Source organism: Marmota flaviventris, chromosome 17 (genome assembly GCF_047511675.1).
Source record: "Marmota flaviventris isolate mMarFla1 chromosome 17, mMarFla1.hap1, whole genome shotgun sequence".
Lineage (NCBI taxonomy): Eukaryota > Metazoa > Chordata > Mammalia > Rodentia > Sciuridae > Marmota > Marmota flaviventris.
The window spans coordinates 67,243,766-67,270,370 of record NC_092514.1 but is presented as its reverse complement, the minus strand read 5'-3'; the positions used below and the strand labels follow the sequence as shown (position 1 = coordinate 67,270,370).

The 26,605-nt window shown below is 49.9% G+C and overlaps 1 protein-coding gene across 3 annotated transcripts in view; it reads right to left on the bottom strand.

Moving 5' to 3' along the window:
• Positions 1-26,605, bottom strand: part of Arsg (arylsulfatase G) — a 116,907-nt gene that overhangs the window by 67,157 nt on the left and 23,145 nt on the right. For 2 of the 3 annotated variants that reach the window (XM_071603511.1, XM_027946319.3), the window contains exon 2: positions 8,073-8,823. In XM_071603511.1, the coding sequence (XP_071459612.1) occupies positions 8,073-8,290 (218 nt within the window). In that variant the 5' untranslated portion in view covers positions 8,291-8,823. Of the gene's footprint in view, positions 1-8,072; positions 8,824-21,604; positions 21,638-26,605 lie in introns of those variants that run through there. The other variant, XM_071603512.1, reaches the window with a different exon arrangement.

The window sequence follows — 26,605 nt, the reverse complement described above, 5'->3', positions numbered from 1 at the left end:
CATGGGAAAGCGCCCGTGGGTTCAATCCCTAGTACCAAAAAAAAAAAAAGTGAACGCCGAGCCGTACATACCTTCTCCTCCCTCTCCCGGCCACTGACTCCATTTGGTGAGGACTAATTAATAAGCACTAAAATGTCCTTGTTATTTGGAAAGCTTTCTTGTTTTTCCCCAAATCTATCTGGGCAGGCTCAGGCCAGTTCGCCAACAGGGGTCCTCATTAAAGCCTGAGAATACATTGTAAAGCAGAACTGGAAACCCAGAGCCAGACATTACAGCAGCCTGTTAACAAGGAAATCAGCACAAATTAAGACACAGCCAGACGGAGGCCAGAGCAACTTGCCATTGCATAAATTACGTGTATTAGAACCAGGGAAGGCTCGCGCCGGAGAGGCCACCACGAAAGCCCTGGAGAGACATCACATTGCGAAGTTAAGCGCGTCCAGCCTTCATTTACAAAGAATCTAAAGTAGATGATGAGGCTCTCTGTGGCCACTCTCTAAATTGCTATGTGACTGGAATAAAAACCATTCTTGCTCCATTCATAATTTAAAGGCCTGGAGGTGGAAACAGTTTTTAGGAATCGTCGGCTGTGGCCTGTGTGCGTCGAGGGACAGGGTGGGGCAGGGGTCAATGGGAAGATGCTAACATGACTTAGACAGATGGACAGGCAGCGGGGCGCAGACTCCGTGTTGCTTTCTGTTCAATGGGATGATAGTTGGTTTGTTCTTCAAAGGCTGCTAGAGGGAGTCGCGGGACCAACCAACCATAGGCCCTTTGTCAAGTACGAGCAAATGTGGTAGCAAACAGCGAATCTGGAGTGTTTTGTCACTTATCCATTTATCCGCTTAGTGCCCCGGCTCTTCCCAAAACAGGATTCCCAGTCCTTGGCAGATCCCCCGTGCTCTTTCCTTTCCTGTGGTGGGTGTATGTATCTTCACACCCAAAGGACACGGCAAAGAAAACACCACGGCGTTTCCTTGCCTCCTGGACCTGACACCTCTCTGCACCACCACCACCCCAAGTGAAGCCACCCTGGAGGGCTCTCTGACGCCCCACCCCTCGGTTGCCATTTGGGATCATCCCAGTATGCCAGAACAATCCATGTCCAACGCAGGCCAAGGACTTGAGTCTTGCCGGGTTCCCCACAGCCTTCAGGATCAAGCCCAAAGACTTAAGCATGCACACGACACCTTTTCACCAGCTGCTCCACCCCATCAGTCGGGCCTGTCACGCCCCCTGGCCCAGTCGCACTTAGCCTCAAGCCAGGGAGAGAAGGGCTTCTGTTTAGATATGTCCCCAGCACCTAGGACAGTGCCCAGGGAGGCTCCCCGAATATCCGCTAAGTGAACAGCACCTTTCCGTTCTAGGCCTTCAGTCCAGCTCTCCGGGCTGCCTAGGGCACCCTTCCCTCCCCATCGGTAATTTTGACAATCTTAAGGTCTCAGTATTCAGGTCCCAACAGATGGTCTTTATGGAAGCCCCCTTGGCTCTGCTGGATGGAAATGCTGTCCCCTCCTGGAGCCCCAAAGCGCCATCTTTCACATGGCCTCTCACCCTGGGCTTTACCATCCAGAAGGCGAGAAGCCCAGCACCGAGGCTCTGTCTTTCTTCCCAGGGACCAACGTGTGAGAGCCGCGCTAGATCTGTCAAGTCAGTCACATCCAATCCGTGTGACGGGAAGGCTCCAGGGGCAGGAGACGGGGCGAGCTCCTGCCCCCGCCTGCATCTCAAGGTGGGTCTCTTGTCTGTATTTGCCACCAGGACTTATGACTCTGAAGGGCAGAGCTGACTGGGGTCTCCCCACATTTGTCTCCTGACGGGTCCTTAGCAGAGATTCATTGTCCCATGACAGGCTTAAAAGAAGACCGAGGATAGCAGTCGCCTTTGACCCTGCAGGCTAGGCAGGCCGGCACCACGGCCCCGCTGGTTAATATTTCAGTTCCTTTTCTCTATGATTGGCTACCATGTGGGTCACTGTGTGTCCCCACGTCCCCATCTATTAAACAGCCACAAGACAAAAACCCTGCTGCCTCTTTAGCTGAGCCTGTGCCTTTCCCCAGTTGATAGGTGGTCACCGTGGGACTTTTACATCTACTTGACCTATTTACTCACGTGCAGAGACGGAAAGCTGCCTGACCCCAGAGCCGAGAGCTCACAAGGAGAAGGCAAACAACCCAGAGTTAACGTGACGCTCAGAGGACGAGAGGACCTCTCCCCAGCCGGGGTCCTCCCAGCCCTGCGTCTGGGTTCCTTTTCTCTATGATTGGGGGAGGGTCCTTTTCTTGGTAATATCAGTCTTGTTCAGAATGTCCTTTCTGTCCCACTCCCAGAGAGTGCAGCAGACATCACCAAAAGCCAGACCTCCCCCCAAGTCCCCTGTAGGACAGATGCCAGTCTGCTTCACACCCTCCTTTAGTTACTACCAAATTCTCGAGGCGGGATGGCTCAGAAAAAGAGTCCTGAGATGCAAGAGGGAGGATGAATTCTCGCCAAACTCCATTCTGAGCCAGGTGTGGTGGCGCACACCTATAATCCCAGCTACCCAGGAGGCAGAGGAAGGAGGATCCTAAATTCAAGGCCAGCCTCAGCTATTAAGTGAGAAGCTATCTTAAAAATTTTAAAAATTCAAAGGACTGGGGGTGTGGTTCAGTGGTGGAGCACCCCTAGATTCAATCCCCAGTACCAGAAAGGAAAAAAAAAAAAAAAAGTTCTGAGAACAGAAAAACCAAACCAAAGCAGGTGTTTGAACTGACAGCTCATTTCATTCCTAAAGGCCCTTTTTAGAAACAGCCTCAAGTCCGTGGAAGCCTCTGACCTTTGGATGAGCACTGATCCTTGAAGCCACTGCCTGGAACTCCCGGAGCAGCACTGACTTGATCGGGGCAGGGAGGGGGGCAGGGAGGGGGGGCAGGGAGGAAGTGAGAGCAAGGTGCAAAGTCGGCTGTGGCGGAGGATGTAAGTAAGTGTGGGCACACCCCCACCTCAGCGTCCCTTCTGAACCAGCCATTCAAATGAGTGCAGCATCTGGCCTGGCTGTCGGGACCCCCTCTCGCCATCACTGTGCATTCTCCCCCCCTCACAAGACACCTACTCATCTGCTCCTCCCAACCACACTGTCACGTACGTGCCATCATCATTCAACTGTAGGAGGAACACGCTGAGGCCCAGCAAGTCTAGCAATGAGCCCAGCGCCCCACAGCCAGCAACCAACAGACCCCGGCAGCCTGGTTCCAGATCCCAAGCTGTGGCTAACTCGCACGCGCACGCCTAACAGCTCAGCTCCAGGAGCACAGATGCGTGAACAAACACTACGTGAGAGGGCTGCCCCTCTACTGTGAGAAACAGGTAGCGGAGGAGCACAGAAGATCATTTCAATAGCAAAGCAGGGCCGGGTGGGAGGGGCAGATGGGAGGGGCAAGGCTGCGATCCCAGAGGCTGAGGCAGGAGGGTCACGAGTTGGTGGCCAGCCTCAGCAACGTGGCCAGGCTGAGTGGTAAAATGCCCCTGGGTTCGTCCCCAGTACCAAAAACACAAGGGAGTGGGCAGGAGAAAGAGGGAAGGGCACGTATGGGAAGGAGGCAGTAATGGAGAAAAGGCCAGGAAAGGCTTCTCCAAGGCGTGACGTCTGAGTGGAGAAGAGACCAGAAGGATGAGAAGAGACCAGACAAGACCTACGCAGTGAGCTGGCGGTGAGAGGAGCAGCCACCGCAAAGGCCCTGGGGCAGGGGAAGGCAGGTTTTCTAGACAGAAATAAGTGCGATGGTAGGAGAATGAAGAGGAGCTTGCAGATGAAGGGGCGTCAGTGGGGTAAGAGTGCAGACGTCTACAAAGGCAGCAAGCACCTCCCCGCAGGCTGGGCCTCCTGACGACAGCTACATCAACTTTCCCAATGACTGACGTCTCTAACATATTTCTCAGATGGCCTCATAAAGGCACGGCACAAAATCCTTCCACAAGCACCCAAGGCAGAGGAAGTGCTGAGATTCCAACCTTCACCAGTCCCCAAGCCTTTGGCTGCAAAGCCAACCCAAGCCTCCATGCTCATTCCCCGATTCCTCCCAACTCTTAGAGGACAAGGCTCTAAAATGCGGGAAACTGGGCTTCAATATTGGCTTAGTCCCTCACCGACCCTGGGTGAGCGACTCACCCTCCATTTCCTCGCCCGTGTAATAAGAGACAGGTACGGTGAGAGCAAGAATTAAATGGGTTGATGTCCAGGCTGGGTACCTTGAGCACTCCGCGAGGCTCAACTGTCATCGCGCTGCTGTGTGGACTACAGCACAGGTGTTCCCCCATGTGCAGGGACAGGGACCCGTCTCCGGAACTCCACATTCACTTTCCATGACTTATCATTTAGACCTTTCTTCATGCTGAGGAGCCGAATGCACAGCGATCCAAATGGGCATTGCTTCTAATAACAATAACAAAAGTAACCACAGCCAACACGTCTCCATGTCTACTACAGGCCTCGCCACATCCTAGGAGGGACGTGCTGTCATCGTCCCCATTGACAGGAGAGGAAAGCAAGTATGTGAAGGTCACACAGAGTCAGGATTTAAAGCCAAGCCCTCCGGCCCCAGAGTCTGCCCTCTTAAGCAAGAGATTTACTCTTCGAGGCAGCAAACATTTATTGAGCACCTACTGCATTACCGACCATGTTAGGAGCACAGGAACAGAGATTATATGGTATAGTTGATGGTACTGGGTGGGATGATGATTTCCCACAAAGATCATGCCAATCTTGGACCTGGGACTGTGACCTCAGTTGGAACAGGGTCTTTGCAGATATGATAAAGTTGAAATGAGGTCAGATGGGATGAGGGTGGATCTTAAGTCCACTGACTGGTATCTTTATTAGAAGAGGGAGATGTGGACACTGTCACACCAGAACATCATGTGACAACCAAGCAGAGATTGGAGTCTGCAAGACAAGACTTCTAGCCTGCAGCAGAAGCTAGGAGAGAGGCAAGGACAGAGGCACATACAGATTCTTCCTTAGAGATTCTAGAAGGAACCACCCCCTGCGGACATCTTGATTTTGACCTCCTGCATTCTGAAAGGCCGGATTAGCGTTTTTTCTTTTTTTGGTACTGAGGATTGACCCAAGGTGCTTTACCACTGAGCTACATCCCCAGCCCTCTTCTTTTTTAATTTTGAGACAGGGTCTCCCTAAGTGGTTTGGGGCCTAAGTGGCTGAGGCTGACCTTGAACTTCATTCAGATCCTCCTGACTCAGCCTCCCGAGTTGCTGGGAATGACAGGCCTGGCTGGGTTAATGCTGTTTTAAGCCAGCCAACTGTAGTAGTTAGTACCTGCAGTCCTAGGAATACAATACTCTAATGAAAAGGAACAACAGGAAAGACACTTTCTCAAGTCACACCTCAACCCTGTTTGGCACAAGAAAGAGTTCATGGTCCCCCACTGGCCAGGAGCAGGCAGGGGAAGAAGCCAGCGACACATCACTCCGCGGCCTCACAGGAAGTTCAGCTTTCCTGTTAGCAATATGCACAGAATGAAAACACATTGACCTCAGAGGCCCAAAGGCAGCACACCTGGCCGCTGTCACGGGCCCGACGGACAGAATGCACTCATAAAGGAAGGTAAATAGGAAAGCCCACCGAACTGGGCCTGACTCTGAGACACCCTTTCTGCTCAGGACGAGTGTGCTGGTGGGGACAGCTCAGGAGGACAATGTCTACCCTCCCAGATCGCAACTGAAATAACGGGCCTGGTTCTCTCTCCACAAACCTGCTGGAAACGGAAAGTTTCAGAAGTTCTTACATATTCGGCAACCCAGGTCCCTGAGGCTGGTAAACGTGATCATCTGGGCTAACCGTCTCCCCAGAAGAGAAGTTCCTACCTGCAAAATGAGGTGACGTTTCAGCTCATTTATTGATGATCAGCTGTTTGTTAGCTGCTTCATCCGTGGGAGGCCCTCCCTGTGCTCTTGCTAGGGACCTAAGGGGGTGGGGGACGGGGGACGAGGCAGGATGACACACTACTTTTCTTCCTGAAGCCCAGAACTGGAAGGGAAGTACATGCGTTTTCTGCAGCTGCCATGACCTATGACAACTGGGAGGCTTCGCACCGCAGTGGGAGGCCAGGGGTCTGAAATCAAGACATCGGCAGGGCTGGTCCCTCTGCGGGACGGAGGGAGACTCAACGCTCAGCTCCCCTGGCTTCCCGTGTTGCAGGCAGCCGCCGGCGTAGACCCACACGTCCCTGCCAGCTCCGTCCCCCCTTCACATGATCTTCTTCTCCAGTGTCCTCTCCTCTTCTTATCAGGGCCCTAGGATTTTGGTCCCACCCGCTAGATTCATTATGCTATCGTTAAGGTCTTTCACTAATTATATTCACAAAGATGACCCTGTTTCCAAATGAGGTCACATTCGGGGGTTCTGGGTGGACATGGGTGGTGGGAGTGGACGCTCTTCAACCCAACACAGGCGGTCAGATGCATAAACAGTCACCACGTTAAGTAGTGTACCTTAGGCATCGAGGACACCTCTCCTGAGGGAACTGAGACCTAAGCAGCAGAGGATGTGGACAGTGCCCCAGAAGAACCCACCACAGAGGGGGGGAGTGGGGCCCGTCCAGGGGAGGCAAGAAGAGCCCACGATGGGGAAGACGGAGGGTGGAGATGAAAACCAGCTGGTGAGACACTGTACAGAGTGTCTGATACACACATAGGCAGCGTCATCTGATAAATGGACGGATGGACTTTATCCTTAAGAGACACAAAATGTCCGTGAAGGATTGGAAATAGAGGAGTGATTCTAGAAAGTTCTCCTGGGCTGAGGCAAGGAGGAGGTTGTAGGAGGAGAGAGGAAATGCCATTGTCCCTACTTCTGGGGGAAAGCTCTGAGTTCAGGGACATAAGTGGCTGAAGCCCTGTGGAGATGTCCCATGTTCTCCTGAGCGGCCAGGCGGATGGCTGAGCCAGGGTGGGAGTTTAACCCAGTGCAGACAGGAAACAAGCCGGCCAATCAGATCCACATCTGTCCAGGGCAAAAATACAGACGTCAGAAAGCTCTGACACTCGTTCTCCATCTAGGTGGGGAAGGAAGCCAGGGGTCTGAGCAAAAATCTGCAATGGCCGTTATGAACACTCCGGCCCACTGCTCAACAGTCTCCCCTCTTGTGGTCCCTCAGAATTAATTCAGCATGACTTAAAGGTTAGCCTTGAATGTTAGTCCCATCTACTTACACAGACGTGTGCCCCACTGGCTCTCAGTTGCTCTTCAAAGGTCATCTTCTCCCTTGTGTCCCCAGGCTGGGTTCTACATCCTGCCCTCTGGGATCCAAAAAACTCCAGATGCAGATTCATGTAAGACTCAATTGAATTTTTTTTTTTTTTTTTTTTTTTTTGGTACCAGGGATTGAACTCAGGGGCACTAAGCCACATCCCCATCCCTTTTTATATTTTATTTTGACACCGGGTCTCACTAAATTGCTTAGGGCCTTGCTAAGTTGCTGAAGCTAGCTTTAAACTAGAGATCTTCTTGCCTCAGCCTCCGGAGCCACTAGGATTACAGGCATGCACTGCCATGCCCAGTGTCAGTTGTAATTCTTACCTTCCTTTTAACCTGCGTCATCTGCCAGATGGTGAGTAAACGGGGGCAAGAATTTTTATTTTGCTCACCTCTATAGCTCCTAATGTGTACATATACAATGTCATCGGATAAATGGATGGATGGATAGATGAATGGGTAGGTGGATGAACAGATGGGTAAATGGGTGAGTGGATGGATTGTTGGAGGGTAGGTGGGTGGATAGGTGGACAGAAGGGTGGATGGGTGGAAGGGTGGGTGGAAGGATGGGTGGATGGGTGAATAGATAGATAGATGGGTGGGTGGATGGATGAATGGGTGAATGGGTAGATGGGTGGGTGGGTAATGGGTAGATGGGTTTCTTCATGACGCTGTACTGGCTTCACCCAGATAAATTAACGCATTAATAAAAGCAACGTGGACCCATCCGTTGCTGTTTTAAGGGCTTGACATTGCCCCTTCCCCTACAGGAACTGGGGTGAGTCATCCAAAGAGATGCTGGCGTGGCATCCTCCACACTCACCTCATTCCTTCTGAAGCCATCTTATCAAGGTTGGCAGTGTCCTTCGTTTCTGCCCAGTTTGCTCCTAGGTCACCCCACCCCATGTCATCGGCCAAAATGATCACGATATTTGGTTTCTGGCCCGTCGTTTTCCCCCTGAGGCAAAAGTCCACGAAGGGATAAAGAAATCCAGAGCAACTCACTCCTACCAACAAAACCTTTAGAAAAAGCCAGCCCATGGTGACAAGGGGGAGACTCCTGGTGTCTGGAACGATGGCAGGCCACCAGCGGAGACTTTTCCGAGCGCTTCCTCTCTGCTCACTTTTAATGCAGCAGGTCCCTTAGGAGTAGAGTTTTCCAGAACCTACTGGTGGCAGTGGTGGTGGATGTGATGGCTGGGGGGATGCCGGGGAGTACAGAAACGAGGCCCCCATCTGGAATCCTAATTCACAGGAGTCAGGACACTGGCAGCCCCGGACTTGGCTTGACTCACGAGGGGAGATGTTTCCCACGGCAGCTTCATAGAGATGACTAGACGTGTCGGTGTCATTGAGGGCCCTTCTGGCAACTCTGCAAGTGACCCCTCTGTATTCAGGGATGTTAGAGCCGCAGCCCAAGCTTGGCATCTGTCTGGGACTCCATCTGGTGACTGCAGGACAAATTCTCTCATCTGCAGAACACCTGGATGTTCTAGAAGCTGCAGTCAGCCCCCAGTGAGTTTCTGAGTTCCAGATGGTTGAGGTTTCTCTAAGGTTTCCTGAAAGAACAAAAACTGACAAGAAAACAGAATTAAAACCGCCCGTACAGCTGTGTTTTACTCAGTAGCTCAGGAAATAATCATTTTTCCACGCCAACAGATGTTTTCCCTCTTATTTGAATATTTAACTGGTTCATCAATTTCTTCCACCTGAAAAATAATGACGATGATGATATTTGCACTAGACTTATAGTTACGGGGTTGGCAGTAACATCAGAGATGACCTCTTTCAACCCCCTTACGGTATACATGGGAAGACTGAGGCCCAGTATTCTGGGTGGGAAAAGGACCAGCCCCCAACTCTACCAAATACCAGGCCTCCCCGACTCCCACTCCCAAATTTCTCTTGATTCACAAGAAATCCCCAAATTAAATGTGACCTTAAACTCATTGTGAATTCTAGAAGAACGAGACCCTTATGACCCTTATGACAGGATTCTTTGTAACAGCCATGCTCTTACCTAACATTTCCATAAGAAATCTTGATAGAAATTAATTTGGGGTGGGGGCGGAATGTAAAACACAGTAATAGAAGACAGATGGAGGGTATATGGCTAGTCATTGTAGAAATGCTTTCCATTTTGCTACATGTTTGTAATTTTCATGATTAAATGTTAGAAATTTTTTTCAAAAAATTTTTAGTGGAGGGCTGGGGACATAGCTCAGTTGGTAGAGTGCTTGCCTTGCATGCACAAGGCCCTGGGTTCAATCCCCAGCACCAGAAAAAACAAACAAACAAACAAAATTTTAGTGGAAATATAGCCCTTTACATTGTAGTCATGACAAGTTTATGAAGAAAATTTAGGGCTGGGATTCTAGCTCAGTAGGAGAATATTTTGCCCAGCATGTGTGAGTCCCCACATGGATGTACACAGGAATTAGCTTTGAATTTTATGCTTAATGAAATGTAGATTCAAACCTACACACCGTGGGAGGCCAAGGCAGAAGGATCACAAGTTCCTGGACAACTTAGCGAGACCCCCATAGCACCAGTGGGTAAGGCTGGGGCCTGGGCTCTGCATTTCTAATTAGCCTCCAAGTGGGGCCTATGCTGCTAGTTCTTGGACACTCTTGAGGTAGCAAGGTGCACTCCAAAACATCATGACTGTCATCCTGGAAGAAAAGGAAATGGCTTAGCCTCACTGCGGATGACTCAGCCTCAGTGACCAAACACAAACACAACATAGCAGACTGGGTTTTGAAAGTCAGGAATCGAAGACTAGACTCTCAAACGCTCAAGGCTACAAATAGAGCCAAGAAGCAAACAACATTGCCCTTAGCTCACAAGCACTCAGTTTACAAGGTTAGTAAGGAGACACGGAGCTGAGGTGGTGGATCCAATAAAAACCTCAGCTGAACACCCAACCCAGGGAAGGAACTAAGAATCTATTTATAAGAAATAAAGATGCCACTAGGGCTGGGCTTATGCCACATGCTATTTCCAATTGTGTATCTCTATCAGGGAACCCAATGGTCAGCCCCAATGGATGAAGATAGCTGGAAGACCTAGATAAAATAAAAAAGAATGGGAACATAGTACCATCTACACACACACACACACACACACACACATACACGTATATGTGCACACATACACACAGACAATACATACCCTGGGAATTGAACCAAGAGCACTTAACCCTGAGCCACATTCCCAATCCTTTCTATTTTTTTTATTTTGGGGCAGGGTCTCACCAAACTGCTAAGGATCTCCCGAAGTCACTTGAGGCTGTCCTCAATCTTGCAACCCTCCTGCCTCAGCCCCCCAAGAGCCACTGGGATTAATTACACGCAGGTACCACTCTCTACCCAGCACTACTGACCTTAATCAAAATAAAAGGAAGCCCAAATAAACAGTCATGTCATCCGGAGACAAGTGAATCAACTGTTCAGAAATTAAATTCTTCCACTCTCCAAAAGGCAACTTATTTCAAGTGCCATTAGATTCAACCAGTATTTGTTGACCTTTAGCCCCCAAATACTTCTCCCTTTCCAGAAGGCTCTTGAACGAGGAGGGTGCTCAACAAATACTTGTTCACCTGCTGGGTAATTCCCAGCCTCATTCTACTGGCTTCTGACCACGAGCAATAGTCCTAGGCGGCTTTTCTTCTTAAAGCTGCTTAGTTTTTTTAGCGTGGCCTCATTCCTAGTCAATAATCCATTTCAGAGTGACCCAATGTACAAGAATTCAGGAGGGAAAAAAAAAAAAAATTTCACTTAAGAAAGAGGTTAAAATTAAGGTGGGAACATAAATAGATTGTTTTTCTTTAGCGTTTCGTGATAAAACATTCCTTTGAGGATTTTCAAAGAGAATTGTTAACATAGTACTTAAAATTTTCATAGAAGGGAAATAAGCTGATTTAGCCAGTCTACCATACTACGGGGGAGACATTTAATCCCTTCCCAGTTTATTTATTTATTCACTTATTTAAATCAAGGGAAAAGGCACACCAGCTAGCTATTCAATGAATGCCAAGCCATGGACTTTGGTCAAGATTCAAGCTGAGACTTTGAGCTTAGCTGAGCTCAAGAAATCGGTCCCATTTGTTGCCTTGGACTTTATCTGAGGTTACTCTCCCAACTCTCCTTATCACTCTCAGGAAGGACAGGGAAGAGTGGTCTGCTCTCCTCCCAGCGAAGGAAGAACTTGTGGGGAGGGGAGGGTCTTTGTTTTTCTGGAGGGAGGTACAGGGGATGGAACTCAGGGGTGCTTTACCACTGACCTTCATCCCCAGCCCTTTTATTTTGAAACAAGAGTGAGAGGATCCCGCTAAACCGCTGAGGCTGGCCTCGAACTTGTAATCCTCCTGACTCAGCCTCCCTAGTTGCTAGGATTAGAGGTGTTTGTCTTTGGCAAATTAAATGTTCACCCTTTCTTCCACTGGGGTGGAAGGTGCTTGACCACCTTACTCAACACATCCCACATCCAAAGCCCATCTGTCCCACCAGAGCATAAAGGATTGTGACCAATCCTTGCTGAATCCAAGTATCAACAACCCCCCCCATCTCCAAGCTCCCCAGGCAGAAGTACAACAGACTCGAGTTGCCAATCAGCTTTACCAATGATGCCCGTTCTCCCTTTCAACCTCCATCTTATTTTATTTTTTTGCAACACTGGGCATGGAACCCAGGGCATCACACATGCTACAGATGCTCTATTACTGAGCTACATCCTCAGTCCCTGAGCTCTATTTTAACGCAGGGCCACTAAGCATGGGAAGGTGTAACCCTTCCTTCAGTTCCTGAGCTTGCTAACGGGTAAAGGCACTAATGAGCACAGAAATGACCCACGGGCAGGCTGTCGGCAAGAAGGGACCGGATATGGCCACCTGAAGATGTGCTGAGCAGTCACCCAGAGCTGGAAGTCCTTGGCTTCCTGAGCCGTCCGCTCCATCACCTGACCCTGGCTCCCCACAGGCCTCCCTGCGGCCAAGCAGCCTCCTGCAGAACCCTGAACACAGCTGCAACAACACGGAGCCAGCAGACCTAGCTGGCGGAGGGCTCTGTTGGTTTTCCTGAAACAAAAGCTTTGCATGAGCTGAGGCCAAAACAGACAAGGCAGCGGGGGAGCCGGAGTCTCTGGTTGCCGAATTCTGTTGTTTTACCTGCCAAATCACATGGTCTGTGTGCTGGGGGGAGCCGGGCAGCAGTCACACTGGGGCTGCCAGGAAGGGCTTCGGGCACCAGCTGCCCAGGTGGCCTGAAATCATTCCCCCCATATGTCCCGTCACGGGTCGGCCCAAGGTGACTGACACAGGTGGGTGGCAGGTCTTCATCCACGAATGGGACAGGAAACCCCTGCCCTCACACCACTTACTTTTATCGTAGGGAGGAGGAGGGAATGCAATAAGTAAAATGTGAGTCACGCAGAGAAAGTCAAACAGGAGGGGATTCAGGAGTGCAGGGATGGACAGACGCCAAGTTACAGAGGGTGGCCCATGACGCTGGGCAAGAAATGCATTTTGTCTAAGGATGTGCTGGAGGTAAGGAAACAGGCCACGGGGAGAAGGTACAGCAGGCAGAGAAGCCAGCGAAGGCCAAGGTCTAGTGCAGGTGAGAAGCAGCTAAGAAGCCAATGTAGAGGGTTGGGGATGTGGCTCAGTGGTTGAGGATGTGCTTGCTTGGAAAGCCTGAGGCCCTGGGTTCAATTCCCAGCACCACCCAAAAAAAAAAAAAAAAAAAGCCAAGGCCGTGGAGGGCCAAAGAGTGCACACTGGAGCCAGAGAGCAAGCAGGAGGCCTCTGCTGAGATACGAAGCCACAGGAGGGTCGGCACAAGGACACAACAGTGGCCAGATGTGACTTGCATTGAAACAGAAGCCCTCACTCAGGCTGCTCTACTGAGAAGGCACACAGGAATGGCAGGGCCACAGGTAAGGAGGAAGCTAAGAAGTCCGCAGTCCCTGGCATCGGTGCAGGAGAGTCCCACAGCACCAGGGTGAAGCAATCGGCAACGCCTAGAGCTCTCCCTCCCTCCAGGGCCCTCGCCAATCCAGCCAGGGATGGGTGCTCCCTCAGCTCTGCTTCAGCCTGGCCCAGGCCTGGGTGGCATGGGAGGCCCAGTTACCACCAGAGCAAGGACAAAGCGTCATTTAACATCTCCGTGAAACCAACATCCTTACGGCCCCTTCCTTATGGATCCGAACATATAGGGCTGGCTCAAGGAGACAAAGAACACTCTCCCCCCAGTACTGGGGGGTTGAACCCAGGAGCACTCTGCCACTGAGCGACATCCCCAGCCCTTTATTATTTATTTATTTATTTATTTAAGACAGAGTCTTGCTAAATTGCCCAGGCGAGCCTTGAACTTGTGAATCCTCCTCCCGTCATGTGTCACCATGCCTGGTTGCAGAGAACATCTTCGATAGCATGCCCCCACGCAGGCTGCAGGGTGACCATTAAAAGGCTCCTTTCTTTCTTTCAGCTTGCAGCCCTCAGGTCAGACCCAGCTGTTGGGAATCTCTCTTCTGGGGACCTAACAGTGCCAGGAAACCCATCCACAGCAGGGCACAGCATATCCAGCTGAGTTTGACGAAGGGACCACCTATTGAGACTGACCCAGAAGGAAGCCACGTGGCAGAAGCCAATCTGGGAGAGCCAAGGTGGCCTGGTGCCACTCATTCCAAAACCCAGTGCTCCTACAGAAATCATACCTGGTCCTGGAGACCAACCAGAACCAGAGAAGGTCGACAGCCTCCGGACACCCCTGCTTTTCTAAAACTCTCTCCACTTAAGAAAAACCTAAAGGGTGTGGCCAAGGGAGAAATGGCTCAGACTACCTGAAATCCATTCCCAGGAGCGTGTTGGCCAATTTTTAAGGAATTTTTTACAGAGCTACATTTGCTTATTATTTGTCCAAAATTGCATTATGGCTGCTGTCCAACATACCAAAGTTGAGAAACTCACACATTCCTACCCAACCTTTAAATTCAACAACTATCAACACGTGGCCATTCTGATGGAAACATCCCCCCCCCTCCCACGTCCCTTGGCCTCACCCTTCCACGTATACTGTATTATTTTAAAGAGAACCCCGGATATCAAGTAATTTTATCCACAACTTATTTTACTGATACTGAGGATTGAATCCAGGGGTGCTCTACCTCTGAGCTTCATCCCAGCCCTTTTTATTTTTTACTTTGAGACAGGGACTCACTAAGTTCTCAGGCTGACCATGAACTTGCAATATTCCTGCCTCAGCCTCCAGAGTCACTGGGAGGGATCACAGGAGTGCCACTGAACCAGGGTAACTCCTTCTTAAGTGCTTCTCGGTCTGTTTGTGAATTTAGCCTTGCTCCAGATCCAATCCTATCCACCTCTTCGATGAAATGGGTCAGATCCTGCTGTAGACTGAAGGTGTATGTACCCCCACACGTGTATGCTGAAGCCCTAATTCCCTAATCAATGGTATCAGGAGATGGGTTTCTGGGAGGTCACAGGGTGAGACAAGATGTGAGTAGGGCTCTCATGAATGCATTTATGGACACATACAGGAGAACTTGTTCTACAAGGTAGGGACACGGCCAGGTGGCCATCTGATGAGCCAGAAGGCAGCCCTCCTCCTGCCAAGTCAGTTGGCACCTTGATCTCAGACTTCCAGCCTCCAGAACTGGGAGAAATAAATGACTGTTGCTTAGCTGCCCAATCTGTGGGCTTGCATTATGGCATCCTGGGCACACGGAGACCTGCTCCAGTCAGTCTTATCTAAGAACATCGAAGGCGGACGTAAGGCCAGAAGTACAGTCAGGACCCCAACTTGGGGGGCAAATTTCCAATTCAGTGAAAGTTACTTGGCAAATTTTCCTTTTGGGGACTTGATTTGGGGGATGTGTGGGTCCGTTGCCAGGAGAATGTGGGTTCAGCAGTCATTTTCTGGCTGTGTGACGCTGGTTAGGTTATAGAGTGTGTGTCTCCATTTCCTCCCTATGAAAAAACAACCACAGGAAACTTCCTCCACCAGAATACCATGTCAGAATGAGATGATCCAACAAATTCTCAGAAAGGGCTCAGAAATGTTAGCTACTATTATATTCATTCATTCTCTCTCTCTCTCTCTCTCTCTCTCTCTCTCTCTCTCTCTCTCTCTCTCTCTCTCCCCACTGCTTTAAGGATTAGAGAGATCAACAAATATGAAAACACTTTTAAAAAGTACTATGCAAGCCCCAAGCATTACTAAAAAGTAATATTAAACAAAACTAGTCTGAGTGTCGATGGTGACATCCCAGCTCCATGCTGCTAGGGGCAAGTCTTGGCTACAGCAGTTTGTCACACATCTTCTGCGGCATTCTGAGCCCAGAGAAGGTGGAAGCTACACATGACAGCCACCAGCCACCCCAAAGGGAAAGTGAAGAGTCATTCCGGTTTGCATTTTCAAAGTTCCAAACTAGGGTTCCTTATTACCCAATCCAGCGGCTGACTGTACCATGTTGGCTCACCCTGAGCTAGGTCCCGGTGCTGGGTGGAGTCTGCTGACAACTGGCATCGCTGGCATACCCCACCTTCCAGCAAGTCTAGTTTTGGACAATGTAAGGATGAGGTCAAGATGCAGGGTGGGTGGGATGGGAATCTCCCTTTGGCTGATGCTCGTTAAGTGGGAATTACATTTCAGTGTGAGAAACATCCAAAAAGCACTACTTAGCCGCGACACTTGGCTGGGTGTTCAGACAAGATCCTCAACTCGGAGTGTGTAAACTCAGTTAGGGCAGGGATGATGGGTGTTTTATGCACTGCCTGCTCCAGTACCTTGCCCAGAGGGTGTTCAATCAATATTTGCTGAATGAGTGCATTTGACAAGAACAATGAAGGCCCAGCCTGATCCACCCCACCCTGAAAAAATCCAGCTTCGTCTCATCCTTCCTTTAACCTGTGATGAACTTCGTGAATCCCTCCTCACTGTAATTTGCACACACAAAACTGCACTCACTTGTTGAAAGGCTACCTTAGGCAACAATCATGCACGAGTCCTGCCATCTGAATTAGACAATAAACACTTGAAGAGAAGGGACCTTCGTTTTGTGGCCTGGGAGACAAATGTATTCACCAGGGCTCACAAGTGGCTGCGGATGAACCAAGGCTGTCCCAATGGACCAAAAAGGGGGGCATGGGAAGGAAGGAAGGAAAACCCCTGCCAAGCCAAGCTCACTGAGGAGACTGGAGCCCTCCACCCACCACAGCAGGGCAGCTGCCCCGCCCCTCCTGTTCACAGCACAATCCTCCAAGTGCTCTGCCAGGTTTTTGTCATCATCCCTTAGTCACCTGGAAATAAATGGACACACTGGTCCTAAAAGCTTAGGACGGAAGCGCAACACTTACTGTTCCAAGGAACCAAGCAGTGTTTAGACAAGATAGAGGAAGTTGGCACACACAAACCCCCCTTAGGCAAGAACAGACAGAGGGTGCGTCTCTTATTCCCTGGAACTTGAGGGATACGGTAAGTGAAGCCATCTCAATGACCTCCCAAAGAAAGCTTGATTTCTCTGGGGCAAAAGCCAGTGGGTTCATCCACACAACGTGACACACACACACATCTGCAGTCCCAGCTTCTGGGGACTGCTGGAACTCGGGAACCCGAGACCATCCTGGGCAACACCGGGAGATGCCGTCTCAAACAAAAAAGCCCGTGATTCCACACACGGCACTTTCCTACTAAATTTCACTGCCACAACTGTAGCTTCAAGTTTAACAGGACATGGATTTACTCCTAAATACAGGACTTTGTTCTGAGAACCTGGGTTTTGTGTATGGGCTGGGTTTTTTGTTTGTTTGTATTTGGGAATGAACCCAGGACTGCTGTCTTCTACTGAGCTACAGCCTCAATTCTTCTTTTTTAATTCTGAAAGAGGGTCTTGCTAAGTTGCTGGGGATGGCCTTGAACTTGGCAATCCTCCTGCCTCGGCCTCCCGAGTTGCTGGGATTACAGGTGCACGTCACCGTGCCCAGCAGAACCCGAGTTTTTTAGGACACTGGCACAGCTCCAGATACTTTTTGGAACCCTCCTCAAGACTCTGTGCTCTTTCTTTTGTATTATTATCTTTCCGTTTAAGCATTCAGAGTATGACAAAATCAAAGGAGCAGTGAACTAGGAAGACTGAGAAGTCCAGGAGCAACATTCAGTGTTGAAATCAGAAGTTACTACAGAGTCTGGGACACACCCGGGGATGGACCACGGACACTGCTGCGGGTGGTAACCGGGTGTGAGGGAAGGTTGAGAGCTGCAGGCCCCCACCACTGTAGGTGACCCTGTTGTCCCCAATACACATGCCCTTGGCCCCCTCCTGCCTTCCTCTCATGCTCTGCACCCTCTTGGCTCACCTCCGCCATGCCTGTCCTCCCCCAAGTTTCTCCCTGCCTGCTCTGGACTCCTCTGGTCTCCATTCTCCTCAATTCCCCAGGAACCAGGCCTCCTACAGAGCCACCCAGGGAGACCTGCATAACACCAGGGCCCTTACACAGGTTCACTCAGTGAGCCCAGCAAACACCGTGGGCATCAGCAGCGGCACCACTAGCTGCCCTGTAACCCCTTGGCAAACCCTCACATTCCTATCAAAGGGACTGGGCTTGGTGGCACACACCTGTAATCCCAGCAACAGCTTAGGAGGCTGAGGCAGGAGGATCACAAGTTCAAGGCCAGCCTCAGCAACTTAGGGAGATCCTGTCTCAAAAAATAAAAAGAGCTGGGGATTAAATTCAATCCTGGTCCCAAACAAATGAAAACAAACAAACAAAAAATTATCAATGTGGGAGGGGGACCCATACAATAAACTCAGACTATCTACTCAGACCATCAGTTCACCAAAAAGGTTCCCAAGTTTTTGGAGTTCTCTGCCAACTGGACAGGCAGATATTAAAGTTCAAAAGCAAGATTTGGAATACAAGCTGCTCACCTCAGCCTCTTAGGTGGGAAGACAGGTGGGTGGAATAGAGACAGGAAAAAGGCAACCAGAAAGGTGAGCAATTGAGGCTTTCCCTCAAAGTCCCCTCACATGTCCCCCCTCTTCTGTGGCTGCTGTGAAGACCCAGCAGCCAAAAGCAGGCTTTTGGACGCCCCTACCCCACCCCAGTTCCAGACAAGATTCTTTTCAATCTACTTACCCAAGTTGAAGTTCTCACAGGCTGGTAAATACAGTGAGCTTATTTGCAAGCCAGGGTCATATCTGCCTAGCAACCCACCCCCAAGACTTGAGGGACTCTCAACGTGGACAGACAACAGGCAGGCCAACTGTGCACAAAGGAATCTGTTCTCATGCAAATGACCCTGAGCAAGAGGGCTAGAAAAGAGAGAGTCCTGGGACAACTCTGAGGAGCCAGTGTTTCCCAAGAAGATGTTGAGGGACTTTTTAAGGGCAGTCTTGCCCACGGTCAAGGAAGGGCTGGCCAGAGGGGCTCTGTCTGCCTCTTGGACTCTGACAGACCTACAGAAGAGGCCGAGAGGAGAGCTGAACCCTTAATTTCCTGAATTTTTTTTTTTTTTTTTTTTTTGATTCTGTACTCCAGACTCCAAAGGTTCTTTTGTTCTTATTTAGAACTAAACAGAGTTAGTTTTGTTTGGGGGGGTTTGATTAGCATGGTAATGCAGTACTTTTCCTGGACAAGTAAAATAGAAGGCAGAGGTTTTCAGCTCACTAGGCCTAAGGGAACGAGGCGAAGCCAGTCTCTAACTAGGGTGGGCAAGTCATGAGTCTGTGGCTAGCTAGCAAGGCTGGGCTGAGTCCAGCCACCTCTCCACTGTCCAAGTGGACATGGCCAACATCAATGTCAACTTTGGATGAACCCTAGTTGCAAAAAGAGCCAGCGCACATCTGTGAATGTGGTGTAACCTTGAACGAATCCCTCCAATGCTCTCTCTGTGCCTCATCTTTTTCATCTGCAAAATGGGGATAATAAGTCTCAAGTGCAGAAGATTGATGATGGGGTTAAAATAAATCACACGGCTGGCACTTAACTCAGAATCTGGGACAAAGCAAACATAAAAAAATTAATTATAATTAATATAAGAGAGTAATACATTAGTAATAATAATTAAATTGCTATGTTAATAACAACATTATTAGCCCTCCCCCCAAAATAACCAGATTGTATTTGGCCAAAGTATTCACATGGGATTTTTCTAATCATTTGAGCCATAGGAATTTAGGCTTTATCTATTTTTTAAAATTTTTTCTTCCACTTTTTCTCTTTTTTGCTTCAGGCTGCTGAGCCCCAAAGTGACAGTGACCCACGGTAGAGAGGGCACTGTCTAATTTTAAAAGTCTAGAACCTAAAGCACTGAGATTTTATTCGACTTGGGTAGAGTTGCTCAGTATAAATGATGGGCTACAGCCCTGAGTTTCATTAGACAATACAGTACATGATGTGCCCGAATTCTTTTTTTTTTCCTAGTACTGGGGACTGAACCCAGGGGTGCTTAACCATGAGCTACACTCCCAGCTCTTTATTTTTCATTTGAAAACAGGGTCTTGCTAAGTTGCCCAGGAAGACCTCAAACTTGTAATTCTCCTGCTTCAGCCTCCTGAGCTGCTGGGATTACAGGTGTGTACCACCACACTTGGCTTTGCTGTGTCATATTAAACATGACATTTCCAGTCAGATGGGACATAGCTGTGACTACAGCTTCTGTGGAGGTTGAGGCTGAACCACGACTTGAGCCCAGAAGTTCCAGACCAGTCTGAGCAACCAGAGAGACACTATCTCAAACAAAACAAACGTATTAAAAGTTTTTAAAATGCAAGCATGACATCTCCTTTTGGGGTACAGGGGCAGGTCCTCAATACTAAAGTGTAAGACTCTAAATATAAAAGACTATGCTTACAGGTCCGCCAGCTTCAAACCTGTTTTCTTTTTTGTGATTAAAATCCATTTGCTAATACATGTGGATTCTTTAAAGAACATAACAGATTTCTCACAGGGTGTCTTTTGGAGTTAGCAATTGGCTTTGATAAACCCTAAACAACAAGAAGAATTAATGGTAATTGCCAAGGACTTAATGGTGATCCACACTTTACAGGCATCGTAAATTAAATCGTTCAGCTCTGGGAACACACGTTTACTCCCATTTCACAGATTTGGAAATTAATGATCCGCAAAGTTAAACCACTCCTACTCAGCAGCCATGCTGGCTGAATACTGATGGCTCCAACGCATCTGCTTCCCACTTAACCCACACCAGATCTTGTTAATAGAAATGGGTGACATCTAATCCAGTAGACTGGCTCCCAAAATCGTCAGGGCAATCAGCGAGCAAGGATTTATACTAAAATTCAGATCGCCGGCTCCTCCCCGTGGCGACCCTCCGTGCACACTTCAAAACTAAGCTCTCCTGAGTTGGACATCAGAACTATATTTTCTGAACCCCGCGGGACCGAGCAGCGGTTGCCAAAGTCCGCAGAGGAACGCGGAGTACACGGTCTTTGCTCCGCAGCCGTTCCCAAATTTGCCCTGGGTTTGTGAGGTGGGGACCAAGAAGCCAAGTTTGCGCCCCCTCGGGCTCTGAAATGCCCAAGATCTTCGGACACACGCTCTGTCCCTACGAAGAACTGTAACTGAGGGTTCTCCTGCACCATCGGCTTAGTTCACAGTGACCTTGGGAACCGGGATTTCGAAACGAGGGGCACACACTCTCTAAACCTTCGGGTCCCTGCTGGGGGCTCCCGCGGGTCAGGCAGCCGTGCACCTGTGCGGACGTCGCCTCCCGCCTGGCAGAGGGTGCGCGCGCGCCCGGGGCTGAAGATGCTGACTCAGCCGGGCTGCTCACATCCCTTTCGCGCAACGCGGATGCTGTGGCTGCTGCCGCTGCACCAAAGACGGAGAAAGCAATGCACCCGGAGCAGCCCGGCCGCGGGCTCCCTGGGGCCCACTGCGGCACTCCCTCCCCACCCCCGGAAGGGGAACTGTGGGGGTGCGCGAGTTGACGAAATTAGGGGAAGTGGGCGCTGGAGCAGGAACTCGAGCGCAGCGCGCGCAGCTCACACCCAAACTGGAAGGAACCTGTTCTGCCCGGAGCGGGCGCGTAGCTGCCGCAGCCGCGAGCGCTGCGCGGGACCAACCCCGGCGCGCGCTTCTCCCCCTCCCCGCTAACACCCCAAATGCTCAGGGCGCGGGCGGGGCCGAGTGGCGGGCACGCTGAGAGAGGGTGCAGGCGCACCCCAACACTCCTGCACGCCCGCGCTCCCACTTGCATTGCAGCAAAGTGCCGGGGTTCGGTCGGGCGAGGCGCACCCAGGCTGGGGGATGAGGGCGTCATGCCAAGGACCCCAGCGGCGTTGGCGGGGGCGGCCAGCTCGGGACGGCGACGCTGTTACCTTCCGTGACCCCCAGCCCGGGCGGCAGACGGGCGGGGCGCGCGCCCGGCGCGGCCCCGGTCCACGTGGGCCGGCGCGCGCGCGCCAGGCCGGCCCCCTCCTTGGCGGCGCTCCGCGCTCGCAGCACATGGTCGGCGGCGGCGCGCCCCCGAGGCCGGCGGAGACCGGCTGCAGCCGGTATAGGATAAGAGATAGGCAGCGACGCGGGGCCGGGGCGCGGGCGGCGGCACGCACGGCCCGGGCGGAGGCGGCCGGGTGGGGGGCGGGGGGAGGGTGTGGCCCGGGTGGCGGCGGCGAGGGAGTGGGTGGGGGGCCAGGGTGCTCCGGCTCACCGGCCGGCCAGAGCCAACTTGGGATAGACTCGGGTCCACGCCCTAAGGGGTTAATCCTTTTCTCATGTTACCGAGCGGCTTATAAGGAGGGGGAGGCCAAGCCTCCGCCTTATTGGGAGCCTTTTGGGGTTTATTCTCTTCCCTTCTAACTTGGTGAGTTGGTTTTATTATTTTACATGTTTAAAAGTTTGATTGTGGGGCATGGATTGTTTTTTAAAAATATATGTGTTGGGGCGGGGAGGCGGAGGAAACGACTTAACATTTTAGCATTTTGGAGAGATTTTTTTTCCGAAAAATATTCTGACAGTTGGGAATGTTCAGGGCCACCAGGATTACGCGCTCTTGCCAGTGTGGGCAGCTGAGAGTTGACTGTCCATGACCCTGCTATAGTTGGGGTCCGGGGAGATACCTGGCCGGGTCTTTGAGTGCCCCCCACCCCGGGTGAGGGGCTCCAGGCTGTCGGGGGAGTCAGGGGCGGCGGGCTCAGCCCGGCTGTGGATTTCCCGCATGAAGTTGCGTGCGCGTCGCTAGAGCGAAATGTCAGAGGTACCTTCCTTCCCCAGACTCGCGCGCGCACGCAGAGCGGCCACTGAGGCAGCGCGAGGAAAGTGGGTCTCCCGGTCTCCATCCCCGACACACCATCCCGCGGCCGCCCGTGTCTACCCCGGGGGAGGGCAGGGATCTCCCCCTGGAGCGCGGGTCCCACACCTGGACGTTCTGAACTGTCAGCGGCTGACGGCGGGTCCCGCGCAACTTCCAAGGTTCTCTTGGGCTGCCAAACCGCAGGAAAGCGCTGGTGTAGCTGAGCAGTGCTGGAGCCAGAGAGGATGGTTTTGCAGAGGAAATGGGTTATTTCTTTCTGGGTTGTTTTCATTCCCTTCACCCCCAGCAGACAGGTGAAGAAGTTTGTTAGGTAGCTGGTAAAAAGTCACCAAACACGGTGGGGCCAGTTTGGGGAATAAGCTCCCGGGAGGCAGCTGGGGGAGAGCATTTACAGCTCGGTCAACCTGGAAGCCCGGGTGGTTCCTATCTGGGATAGATTCTCCCCAGAACTTAACTGTTTTTTGCAAATCATAGTGAGATGGGTGTCTTGTGGGGTAGGGGGAGCCAATTTTTATGCTGAGATCTGTGATGTGTCTCCCCATGGCCCAAGCACTATTATGTGGCATTTGGGGGTCACCAATGCATCCTGCAGATGAACACAGTAGAAACACCTCTTCGTGTAATTAAGGGAAGGCTGTCCAAGATAGAAACTGACAGTATGTAAATAAACAATGCAGCCAAGTGGAAAAACTCCTATCTTAATGAGTACGGTAACCCTGAGTTTTCCTTCTGTGGTTTCCAAAACAGGACTTTCCTCAGTGGAACTCCTGAGGAGGACACTTAAATTAGGGGCTCCGGTTTCAACATCATGGTCTTGCAAAATGGGCGAATTGGTTGTATCCAATGATTCAACACTGCTGAGACAGCCGTCCAGGTTGGGTTTGGGGCTTTTTTCAGAGAGAATTCAAACCAACTTCATCCAGATACAGATTGGTTTGGACAACTAGGGCCTGAGACGCTTGGTCAAAAGCTCTTCTCCAGGCTGGTCTTTAAAAACACTGGAGGGTCCCCATGCATTTGCTCAAGCTCTGCCTACATGCACGGCAGCCATCCTGCTTCCATCTAAAAAGCCTGCATTTTGAACTCTTCTCTGAACTGACCCTCAACTAGCACTCAGAAGGTCTATAATCCAATATGATGCCCTTAGGTCAAATCTTTTCTCAGCAAATTAAATCACAGTGAAGATCCCACATAGATCAGATTTCCAAGCCTTAGCAGAATACTCATTTATTTATTTATATTTTCATTCTTGAATTTTTATTTATTTATTTACCTACTTACTTATTTTGGTACCTGGGATTGAACCCAGGGAGGGCTTAACCACTGAATCACAACCTCAGTCCTTTTTTATTTTGAGATAGGATCTCACTAAATTGATTACGGCCGAACTAAGTTGATGAGGCTGGCTTTAAACTTTTCGATCCTCCTCCCTCAGCCTCTCAAGTCCCTGGGATCACAGGTATGTGTCCCACACCCAACCTTTTTATTTATTGGTATTAGAGATTGAACCCAAGGGCACTTAACCACAGCCCTATTCCAGCCCATATTTTTTATTATTATTTTTAAAACATTTGAGACAGGATCTCCCTAAGTTGCTTAGGGCCTCTCTAAGCTGCTGAGGCTGGCTTTGAACTTCCAATCCTCCTGCCTCAGACTCCTGAGCAGCTGAGATTACAGGAATGGTCCACCACACCCAGCCTCAATACCCATTGACTTAAGGGGACACCTTTTTCCCCCTACTTTTCTTTCTTTTTCTTTCTCTTTTTGAGACAAGGTCTTGCTAAGTTACCGAGGCTGACCCAGAATTTACAATCCTCCTGCCTCAGCCTTCAGAGGTGCTGGGATTATGGGAGAGTGCCACCACCCCAGCTCTTTTCTTCAAGGAGATACGTAGATAGCCAACTACCAGGAAATATTCCAAACTGCTTAGTACATTTTGTTATTCTGATTCCTTCAGAAGAACATTGGGGTGCAGGAAAGTTAACTTCTGGGAACCCACACTTAGAATTGTAGAATTTACTGCTAGAAAATTGCCAGAGACTTGCCTAGTCTGCTTTTACAGATGATGAAATTTAGGGATGAAGTGATTTCAGCCAATTAAAGATTAACAGATATTCAACTACTGCCTGAAGGCTTGAAAAAAAGATAAACCCCTGGGCCTTGCCTTCAAAGGACTTGGGAAGGATGGAGGGTAAGCTGGGGTCAGAGGCTATCAGAACTGCCTTTTCTTAGGACCGGAAGAGATCTGAGATCAAAATCTAGTTCTGTTTCTTCCTTTACCTGTTGGGGACACTGAAAATCAAGAAGTGGTCCACTCAGCTTGCCTTGCCACTTATATCCATAGGAAGCCACCTAGTATTCCTTCCCATGGGGTAAACCACAAAACCAGACAGGTAACTTTCATATTCTAGAATTCACAGAGGCTTCCAAGTAACTAAGCTCAAAATTTAGGCCTCAGTTCTTCGTTGGCAGAGGCAGAGACAACTTGTAAAGCCAGTAAGCCTTTAGCTGAAATGAATGGAAGAAAGAAAAGGAGAAGAGTCTACGAGTTTATTCTATAATCGGGCACTTTTTCATACGTGACTCAGTTTTATAAGGAGGCATTGCATTTTGTTCAGTAAATGTTTAATGAGCACCTATTATATACCAAATGATGTGTGGGGCACTGGAATTAGAAAGAGCAAGCTGATTACCTTGCAGGTGCCTGCTGTGTGCAAAATGCAGGCATTATCACCTGGTAAGTTTTCAAAACCAGGTTATTCTGTTATGAGGCGATGCTGTGGTCTTACCCTCAAAGCTAGACATAATAGGACATAGGATGTTTCAGATGGTAAAGCCATAAACTTTTGGAGTAGGAGTAGATTCAGGGTGCCTTCTTATCTTTATGATGATCCCAGTAATAAGAAAGGAAAACTGTATCCTCCAAGAACCCAAGAATGTAGGTGAAACTTATATTTGGTTGTGGAGTTTGGTTTGGTCGGGTAGTGGGAACTGAACCCAGGGATGCTTTTATCACTGAGCCACATCCCCAGTCCTTGGTTTTTTTTTTTTTTTTTTTTTTTTGGTTTTAGAGACAGGGTCCAGCTAAATCACTGTGGCTGGCCTTGAACTTGCAATCCTCCCGCCTCAGCCTACTGAGTCACTGGGATCACAGGTGTGCACCACCACACGCAGCTTGAAGGTTATATTTGAATCTAGCCACAAAAGAGTAGCACAAACGTAAGGCAAGAGTTTAAAATAAATAAATAAAGGAACTGAATCCTGAAGGTAAACAGAAGTCAAAAGTTCAGTGTCTGCTAAGCAGCTATCATAGATCAGATATAACCAGTGCTCACCCATGTTTGCAATAACCATCTAGCATTTGCTCTTCCCTCTTAGCTCAGTTTGTGCTTGGGCCATGCACCAGGTTTGGCCTGAAAAATCAGTTGGTTACTAGAACTTAGTGCTAAATGCAAAAGTTTCAACTGGTTTTTTTTCTAGTTGTGGATAGACCTTTATTTTATTTATTCATATGCGGAGCTGAGAACCGAACCCAGTGCCTCACACATGCCAGGCAAGAGCACTACTGCTGAGCCCCAGCCCCAGCTTCAATTTTTAAAGCTCAAAAATGCTGCTTTGTAAGATAGCAGAATCCCTGGGAAGGTCAGGAGATTTGATTCTGGACCATTTTGATCAAGTCCTTTCACTCTCCAGGGCTTGGTTCTCTGAATTTTCAAAATGAGTTGGACAGTACAAAGATGAGCTCCAAACTCCCTTTAGCTTCAACATGCTGTAATTTTTGCACATGTGGTGGAGTACTGGGGATTGAACCCAGGGATGCTTAACCACTAAGCCATATCTCCAGTCCTTTTCATTTTTTATTTTGAGACAGGGTCTTGCTGTGTTGCTTAGGGCCTCACTAAGTTGCTGAGGCTGGCCTTGAACTTATGATCCTCCTGCCTCAGCCTCCCAAGTTGCTGGGATCATAGGTGTTCACCAGTATGCCCAGATCCCAGTGTTTTTGTTCAAATTGATCCTGAGCTCTCCATTAAAACTGTAAGACACGGGGTGCAGTGGCCCACAACGG